This window comes from Lissotriton vulgaris, chromosome 10 (genome assembly GCF_964263255.1).
Source record: "Lissotriton vulgaris chromosome 10, aLisVul1.2, whole genome shotgun sequence".
Classification (NCBI taxonomy): domain Eukaryota; kingdom Metazoa; phylum Chordata; class Amphibia; order Caudata; family Salamandridae; genus Lissotriton; species Lissotriton vulgaris.
Window position 1 is genome coordinate 21,698,786 of NC_141698.1, and position 10,258 is coordinate 21,709,043.

At 44.0% G+C, this 10,258-nt stretch overlaps 1 protein-coding gene across 4 annotated transcripts in view; it reads left to right on the forward strand.

The window, feature by feature from the left end:
- TAFAZZIN (tafazzin, phospholipid-lysophospholipid transacylase) overlaps nucleotides 1–9,661 on the forward strand; it is a 71,891-nt gene extending 62,230 nt beyond the window's left edge. For all 4 annotated transcript variants that reach the window (XM_086940288.1, XM_086940289.1, XM_086940286.1 and 1 more), the window contains 2 exons: nucleotides 659–736; nucleotides 3,560–9,661. In XM_086940288.1, the coding sequence (XP_086796414.1) occupies nucleotides 659–736; nucleotides 3,560–3,661 (180 nt within the window). In that variant the 3' untranslated portion in view covers nucleotides 3,662–9,661. The remainder of the gene's footprint in view (nucleotides 1–658; nucleotides 737–3,559) is intronic.
- The last annotated feature ends 597 nt before the right edge of the window (nucleotides 9,662–10,258 follow it).

Below are 10,258 nucleotides of genomic sequence, written 5' to 3' on the forward strand. Positions count from 1 at the left end.
ATCATGCACTTTGGGGCACTTTGTCTTACATTTCGTTATGTACTGCCCGAAGATGGGCATCTTAGAACAGTAAATTACGGTAAAAACGAAATGTTAATAAAATTACTTCTGCACAGTTACACATATATATATATATATGCACATACATGCTGACATAATTGCATTGCTTTTCCCCCAGTGATATTTGTCATCAGCAATACAATCTTTGTTCTTTTTGCAAATGATATTTTGCATTGGCAACATGCATTGACAGAGCCTGGAAGTTTGGAAAAGTCTTTCAAAGGAGCAAACTTTTGGCTTTGCTAATGCTTGTTTTTCGAGAGCAGTTGGAAAATAGATTTGAACAATTCTCGTCCTGTTGCACAACTCTGACTAGGCTGCAAGAGTGAAGTTTTGTGCAGGCTATGTTTTGTCTCACCACTTTTTTCTTTTTGTTTCTATGCACACGTTTTGTTTGGAAGCAGAATTCCTTCCCTAATAGATAAGTGTTGTCTTGTTACACAAGCCCATTTCCATGGTTATGTATTTTTTTTCTGTGTGTGTTGTTTGTTCTTTTTTTTCCTGTGTCTCTGTGTTCTCAGTGCTCCTTAGGTGCAGTGGGGACTAGTTCCTTCTGTGTTATTACCCCCTCCTTACTTAATGTTTCTTTTCTTGCCAGCGGATCACAGTGCTCATCGGGAAACCCTTCAGTGCCATGACGTTGGTGGAGCGCCTGCGTTCAGAGAATAAGTCAGCAGTGAGTACCTAGGCTTCACATTTGCCTTGCTTTTTTCTCTCTCCATCTGTTATCACACGCATAGAGAGGACTGGAAGGGGATCTGATGCATCCTCTAAGGACAGACTGTTTGGTGTCATCTCACTCCCACCTGAGTGCAAGGTTGATCTCTTCTTGGTACAGTGTTTCCATAATTGTCTTACGGTGTGGTGTACACAGTGACAACAATAAAGCAAATAAATACACATCTAATGCTCAAAATTATTGAAATAAAATTTCAAAATGGGCAAAAGACCTACCCTCCCACAACCCAGTAGAGAATCATTACCAATCACCCAAAACCAGAAACAAGACGTGTGCAAATGCTCAGATGGACATAAGTGTCCTGGGCTGTGGGAGGGTTGTTCTTCTAAGCATGTTGTGGTCTTTAACTTCTTCAGAACAAAGAGTAAAATCAGTGCTAGCGTCAAATGACCAGCAGAGAGTTCCCAACCGTAATAGCAGGTGTGGCTTTTTAACCCCAGGACTAACCAAGCAAAGAAATCCTTTGCTTCCGGTTTGCCACACACTCTCCACAAGCATAGCCTTGAAATCAGATAAGTGGAGCTGGCTCAAAACATCAGGAACTCTACTTTGAACAGAATCTGATAATTCAGAGCACATCAAGAGTCGGTGGTGGTGTGATAGCACACCTGGGGTGGTTGGGTTTGATATCACCATCAATTGTGTATGGTGGCCTGATATCACACCTCAGCGATGTGGGGTTTAATATCATCATCAAGAGTCTGTGTTGGTATGATATCACACCTCGGAGCGGCTGGGTTTGTTATTGTCACCAAGAGTCTGTGGTGGTCTGATGTCACATCCTGGAGCGGTGGGGTTCGATAACAAGAGTCTGTGGTCACCTGATATCACACCCAGGAACACCTGGGTCAGTCATCAACACTGAGAGGTTGTGTGGGGATCTAATATTGCATCTAGACGTTGTAGGGTTTAATGTTTTCATTGAGAGGCATTAGGGTTGGATGTCATCTTTGAGTGGGTTATGATGGTCTGATATCACATCCTGAGTCAGTGCAGTCTGCTAGAATATCCAGAAGCAGTGATGTTTGATGTCATGGTCCAGAAACTACGATAGTCAGTGGGGTCTGATATCCGGGCCAGAAGCTGTGGGTTGTAATATTATATCTAGGAGCAGTTAGGTTTGATGTTGTGGCCAAGAGGTTTGTTTGGATGCTATATCATGAATTATATAGATATAGGAGCATGGATTCCGAGGACAGAGGCGGAGCGTGGCAACCCAAATGTGTTTGTGTGATTCCTTATGTCGTACCATGCTGGCCTGTTATCACCCACAAGGCACAATACAGGGGAGAGGATGTGGTCCATCGGCTAGATTGCCCACTTTGGTCATGGAAACCAAGGTTCGAGCCTCTGGGTCACGTCCACACCCCGGGTTTTCTGGGCAAATCATGTAATCTCCTGGTGCCTGAATGTGTCCTTGTGTAACCTAACCGGTACTCATGTAAAGCGAGCCAATACCTTCGGGTTAAGTTTGCGCTATATAAATCTGTATTTAAAAAATAAAAAAAAAAACCCCGTACAACGTTTGGAAGCTACAAGGAACAACGTGTGAGTGATGCGTGAAAACAAGATGATGTAAAAAAAAAACTTGTGATGCAGTCAGCACCCAGACCATCCAAGATTCCCAGAGGGTCAGCACCTGCATACCTTGACTTGCTGGCAGGAGTCATGCTACTTGATAACGATCCACAGCCTCGGTAGATCTTCAGCAGATCCATGGCTCTGGCTGCATGCTACAGCGTTCCATCATCACAGTAGCGGAGCTCCTAGCTGGCAGTGAAGCCCGGCCTCTGTTCCTTGAGGCAAATATCATAGGACTCTCTAAGGAGGGGCAGCTGTAGCAGCGTTTTCATGCCAGTGGAGGATAGCAATGCAATGCTACCTCCAGTCAGATTGGAACAGCAATTTCCTTTGCCGATTCTCTATAACTTCTCCAGTGAGCCAGACGTGGAAGGGACTATGGATTGTGCTACAGTTATAGGGCAATCTATAGTATTCAGTCTGCGGAGCTCTGTGTAGGTGCTCCCTCCATGCCGCCGCCATCTTGAATTATTCCCTCATCCCTTCTCCCTGCTCCTAAAATGTGGTGTGCAGTCAAACTGCAGCTATCCCCAGCAATGGACGTCATCTTGCATTGCTATGCATGTACAATAAATCTTCTGTCTGCCATAGTGTATGTTCCTGATTGTGAACTGTATACATTCCAGGGATCTATTTCAATGGACATGCTAAGTAGCCGGATTAGAACGATTGTGGTTTGCTTAAGCGAGTTGTAGCCTTGTGTGTGTGGGGTGGGAGGTGATCTGTTGAGCTGCAGTGTTCTGTAGCCTCTGTAAACAGCCTGTGATCGGGACACACCAACAGTCCAGTGCCTTTTATGGCAATGCCAGTCTGAAAATATTCCAAGTAAGCCGTTTTTTCCGTACGTGCTTAATACACGTTCAATCAAAATTGTTGTTTATTTGTGGTTTAAATTAATTGAAAATAGTACACAAAAGCAAGGTCTTCAAGTAGTGACGTATTCATTGTACAAAATAGAAATCAGTTTTCTGGAGCACACATCTTCCATACTTTGATGCATATATTTGCGGAACCATCATAGTGCTCATTACTACTTAAAACGATAATTGATTCCTTTTAAAATGTGCTATGTTGGCCCAAGCTATCTTACAGACTCTCCCTTTGACCTAATGCTTCGGTGGGTGTGTGGGTCACGCTGATTACCCGTGTGAATCATCTGTATTTTGTCCCCCCCACTAGGTGGAGATGCGGAAGGCTGTGACTGACTTCATCCAGGAAGAGTTCCAGACATTAAGGCTTCAGGCACAGTCCCTGCATGAACACTTCAAACTACACAGATAACCGGAGGACCTGTAGCCGAGGAGTTACGTGAAACCTGGAAATACCTTGTACCTCAGAGATAACCTGTACTGTAGCAGCAACTTGCACCCCAGAGATCACATGCACCTGTAAAATAATCTACAGCACAGAAATTATCTGTGCCCTGTGAATAATTTGGACATCGGAGATAATCTGCACTATGAAAATTACCCATACCATGGAGGTAATCGTCACCCGCAGGCACAAAGCAGAAATGTACTGGACTCTAGATAGAACCCGCATTAATGAGATAAAGTGTACCCTGGAACTGACATGCACTGCGAAGTTAACCGTAACCCCAAAGACAACACTTGAGACATGGCTGACACCTGAAGGCGACATACACGGGCAGAGGAGGAGCTGGAGGATGCGAGACGTGGAGCAAGGCAGACTGGATTCCAAGGAAGGATGAGCCTGGCGGGAGAGAGAAAGGAATGATATCAAAGACCCAAGGTGCATGACCCTAGAGAGATACATTACTGGTGTCCAGGACGGGGGGTGTCTGGTACATTGGATTCTAAAGACTCCCTACATGTCTCATAGGACAGACATTGTCCGCCGAGGGAGGGAGCCTGATAAAATGCATTGTGAAGGGCTGTGATAGAATACACTGCAGAGAATAGCCACTGGTAGCTAAAGAGGATGGTTATTATGCATGTGATCCGGGCGGGTAAGAGAGATGTCTGATTTTATGAACTGCTGGCTGTTCCACTGTCTCCACCAAGGCCCCTGGGATCAGCACCTCATGATTTTCAGGTTGTGTAAAGTTTGCTGCAGGTATGTCTGGGGAGGATATTCTGGATTTAGACAGCAGAGCTCACGGTCATGATAAATATCCCTACGGTGCTGGCCGCAGATGGAGTTGTCCCTAAAATTGCATGAGTGCTGCAGGCCTTGGGTTTAGACAGCAGAGCTGTCCCTCGGATTGAATGTATCATGAAGGCTCTGGCTTCAAACACATTGCATGAGTTATGCAGGCTTTGCCCTGAGATAGAGGAGCTATTGCTGCTCATGTTGTGCAGGTCTCACAGACTTTGCACTGAGAGAGCAGAGCTGTTGCTCACATTGCACACGTACCACGGGCTTTGCCCTCACATAACACAGCTATCACTCTTGCACTGCAGCGAGCAGAGCTGCTGTCGCACTGCACGAATCCCGCAGGCATTAGCCTAAAACAGCAGACGTATTCTTCACATTGTTCGTGTCCTGCAGGCTTTCACCTTAGGTAGTAAAGATCTTGCTCACAATGTCCCTACTCTTAAGGCTTTGACATTAGTTAAAGAGCTATCACTCAAAAAGCACAGGCCTTGTAGTCACTCCGCTCACATTGCAATGGTCTTGTGGGCACCAGCCTGAGGGAGTAGACCTCTCTTTTCCATTTCACTGGGTTTGCAGGTTATCTCCTCAGGCAGCAACCTGGCATCAGGTAACTCACAAGGGCACCATGAATTCGACATTCATGCATTCACTCCAAATTCGGACCTTTCGTGCCAGTTCAAAATCTCGATCATTGATGCCAGCTAATATCCATTGTGTTAGCTCAAAGTTACAATTGGTGACGCCAGCTTAAAATCGTAACTATTTGCACCAGCTCCAAATCATGATCATTTACACAATTTAAAATCACATTCCATGTTCCAGCACAGAATCATGTTCAAGGACATCAGCACAAATCACATCCCGGATACCACCTCAAAGTCACAGTTAATGATACTAATCAAATCAGAATCAATGACAGCAATGAAAATCAGAATCAATGACAGCAATCAAAATCAGAATCAATGACCGCAATCAAAATCACAATCAGTGACGCAAGGTCAAGATCACCAAGACCATTCTTAAATTTACAATGATGCCAGTCAAAATCACAATAAATGATGCCAGTCAAAATCACAATAAATGATGCCAGTCAAAATCACAATAAATGATGCCAGTCAAAATCACAATAAATGATGCCAGTCAAAATCACAATCGGTGATACAAGCTTAAAATCACCAAGGTGCATTTTCTAAATCACAATGATGCCAGTCAAAATCACGCTCAATGATGCAGGCTCAAAATCACAATACATGACACCAATGAAAATCACAATCAGTGATGCAAGCTCAGGATCATCAAGACCAATTCTTAAATTCACAATGATGCCAGTCAAAATCAGAATAAATGATGCCAGTCAAAATCAGAATAAATGATGCCAATCAAAATCAGAATAAATGATGCCAGTCAAAATCCCAATCAGTGAAACAAGCTCAAAATCACCAAGGTGCATTCTCAAAATCCCAATGAAGCCAGTCAAAATCACGCTCAATGATGCAGGCTCAAAATCACAATCAATGATGCCAGTCAAAATCACAATCAATGATGCCAGTCAAAATCCCAATCAGTGAAACAAGCTCAAAATCACCAAGGTGCATTCTCAAAATCCCAATGAAGCCAGTCAAAATCACGCTCAATGATGCAGGCTCAAAATCACAATCAATGATGCCAATCAAAATCACAATCGTTGCTGAAGGCTCAAAATCACAATCAATGATGCCAATCAAAATCACAATCCGTGAAGCAAGCTCAAACTCACCAAGGTGCATTCTCAAAATCACATTAAAGCCAGTCAAAACCACAATCAATGATGCAGCCTCAAAATCCCAACCAATGTCACCAGCTCAAAAACACACCTAATGCTTACTGCTCAAAGTGAAAATGGCTTGAGCTCAAAATTTCAATCAATGTCCCACTTCAGAGACATGGCTTATGGTGTCAAATCAAAATAAAGGTCAGTGGCACCAGCTCAAAATCATGGACTCCAGATCTAAACCACAGACCATGACAACCAATTAAAGATGAAATGCCACTGCGCAGGCTCATAGTCATTGCTCAGGAGTCTAGGTGCCCATTAGTTCACAAAGCACCAGGTCAAGATCATGACGTGTGAAAAGAGTTCAATCTGTAGATAACGGTGTCTGCACAAAATCGCAGACTAACGCGCCATCCTTTAATCATAGCCCATGGTGTCAGCCAGAGGTCATTGACCATGTGGTGAGCTGAACATCACAGCCCACAGGACCTCCGCAAGGGTTTATCTGACAATACTGAGTGACAAAGTATCGGGCTGCCATAATATTGTATCCAGAATACGTCCTACCAAAACGTTATGAAGGTAAGTATATAATTAGAAATATAGATTTACTATTCCTAACTCGGCACATCTTGTGCATCTTCAAGGTGCATTCACGTGGAGTTGAGAATAGTAAGTCTATTCTTACCTTATGTACTTACCTTCTCAATATTGTGGTAGTCCATATTCTGAATATGGTATTTTGGGAGGTTAATATATCAACCCATTATTGTGGTGGAATACACCCTTAATTCATGGTTTAAGTACCAGCTTTGTGCCATTTCAAAACCAAAGGATGAGGCACCATTTCATAAAAATTTCCATGCAGCCATCTCTGAGTTTCAGCTCGCCGTGTGTGCTCGCAGACGCAGCCTGTGTTAACAGCTCATAATCTTGGAATGTGGCCTTTAATGTCACCGCTCAGTCCCAGCTGAAAATCTCTGCCTCCCGCCCAAGCTCCTATCTTGGTCCAGGCTGTTTGTAGGTCTTAATGAAGAGGATCTCCCTTGGTCTAAATGGCCTGAAATACTGATGAATTCTCTCACCAACATATTGATCAGGAACAGAGGCCCGAGAAGGATACTGACTCTGGCTAAAGAGCAGCCTTCACCGCTTACAGCCTCAGGTCAGACTGCCATATTCAGCCTGCCAATGACTCATGAAGGCCTGACTGACAACGGGCACCTTGCCACTGCCGCATGGAGAATGGTAATACCATGTGGAGAGGAACAGAGTGGCTGCTTTCAGCCTTTTGGTGACCCAAAAAATGACAGCTGGTACAACATTCTGCCTCTTAGTGACCCCTAAAGACAGTCTTCACTACATTCAGCCTCCTAGTGGCCCATAAATGGCTGCCTTTACCACACTCCACTGACCCCTCTCAGTGACCCACAGATGGCAGCCTTCTCCACATTTAGCCTTTCATTGACCCATAAAGAACAGAATGGGCACATGCAGCTTGTCATTGACCCAGTATTGAGAGCAGACTGACCGCATTCAACTTCTTTCTGGCCCATGGAGCAGGCCCGGCTTCGACTTCCCTGAGCTAAGCGTCTGAAGCAGGCAAGACTGTGACTTCTGTAAACATGTTACTCACACATGAAGCAGACCAGGCACAGACTTCTCTAAGCTTCTCACAGGCCCAGAAGCAGGCCTGGCACTGAGTTCTCTAAGCTTCCTAATGGCCCATGAAGCAGGCCAGGCACAGACTTCTCTAAGCTTCCTAATGGCCCATGAAGCAGGCCAGGCACAGACTTCTCTAAGCTTCTCACAGGCCCAGAAGCAGGCCTGGCACTGAGTTCTCTAAGCTTCCTAATGGCCCATGAAGCAGGCCAGGCACAGACTTCTCTAAGCTTCCTAATGGCCCATGAAGCAGGCCAGGCACAGACTTCTCTAAGCTTCTCACAGGCCCAGAAGCAGGCCTGGCACTGAGTTCTCTAAGCTTCCTAATGGCCCATGAAGCAGGCCAGGCACAGACTTCTCTAAGCTTCCTAATGGCCCATGAAGCAGGCCAGGCACTGAGTTCTCTAAGCTTCCTAATGGCCCATGAAGCAGACCAGACTGAGCCTTCACTAAGCTTCTCACTGGCCCATGAAGCAGGCCAGGCACTGAGTTCTACTGGCTTCCTGCTGGCCCAGGCCTGACTTCTCTAAGCTTACTACTGGCCCATGAAGCAGGCCAGACAGAGACTTCACTAAGCTTCTCACTGGCCCATGAAGCAGGCCAAGCTGTGACTTTGGTAAGCCTTTTTCTGGCCCATGACTCCGGCTTTCTTTAGCTGACCTTCCTAAGCTTCTTCCAGCTCTGAAAGTTGAGGTTCTGGTTTCAAATTTTCACCACCTTTTGAGAAACCATGATCTCGCCTTCTTGCTTTTAGAGAAATGGGCTGTTCTTCAAAATATACTTATTAGAACTCTGAGTTTGATACTATGCGGGCTCTGACCTGATATGCATGCGCACATATTGATATGGTTTAATCCACTTTTGCTGATTGGAAAAATCTCTAAGAATATGACACTGGTCATGAGGACTCCCAAGAACAAGTCAAAGGTTCCCAGGGTCTGGATTCTGATTAGCCAACTAGGAAAAGTCTCCCAAAGTGGCTCCTGAGAGATTTATTTTCAGTGAAGAAAATGTAAATGGATTTTTTCAGGAATAGTTCTAGAAAGAAGAACAGATCATCATTGCAAATAGCAGCTTTGTACGGCTTATTTCCCCTCTGGAAGGGGAAACCACATGCTAGCTGCCTCTGCATCATTTAGGCTTGTGTAGAGGCCGCATAATTGGAACCTGAGAGTAGAGTGCATCATATGTCGTGAATGCGTCTGGTGATTTTGACTAAAAAAGATCGATCAGACTACTAGGTGGTCCGTTTGTGAAAAACAGTGGCCGCACATATGCCGTTTTAATTCGAAACAAGGCATGGCCTCATGCAGAGTGTTTGCATGCTCGCAAATCCCCCTGGAGTTTTTTACTTGTTTCCCTTTTGGTGGATATTCTGGAGTTGTTGTGTTAGCTGGTCATTTCTAGAAAGCTAGTCTTTTTTGGTAGAACTGTATGCTGTGAGATTGCCTGGGGGCAAAGGTAGCATGTGTGAATGAAGTTTTGTATCTAATTGCCCCATGCTGCTCCTTAGGACAAATACACCTAAGATAGTTTGATGACCCACATTATGGAGAGTCTGTCTGGGTAGATCCATCCACCCCTTCGGACTTGGCAGCAACCTCTCTGGCATGTAGTAACTACTGGGGCTTGGCTGAATCTGACACCTGGTCAGTCCTTCTCCCCTCACCCCATTTGGGCTGGTGGGTCTTTTAATAGTATTTTGATAAATTAATCTGCATTTTTAATAAAAAAAATCTTAAACTAAAGACAGGCTCCTGTGAAATTAATTTGTCGATTTCTTCAGATTTATAAGATATGTGTGTTTTTTCTTGCATGTATATTTTAATGTAATCTGCAGCCACAGATTTGAGTGCTAGTAAGGTAGACATAATTTTTCACCCTTCGAAGTGTATATGACAAATACATGTTTTGATTGGTTAATAACCATTACAAAGAAAAATGGTCCAAGAGAAGAGCTTTTGAGAAACCACTATTTATTCTAGCCTTTAATTCATATTTCCTGGGCATTTATTTTATTTCATAATTATTTCATAATTGAATATCAGGGACGCTTGGGATCAACACTAGTCCTTTCAAATAGGAAGACATTTCTACACAAGTAAATGTTTCTTTAAAAATTGGCTAAAAATAATTTGGATAATTTTAATGACAATATATATTTGAATAGATTTGCTCTGGAATGAAAAATGTATTCATGATTAAGATAATATCCCATAACTGGCATTAGAAGGCCCACATTCTAATGCGTTAAATTTATCCCTCTATTGCCCTAAAGGCTAGGGCAGTCGACCTCGAATCTGGGGAATCGGGTTTGAGTCTCGGCAATGACGCACAACATCCTG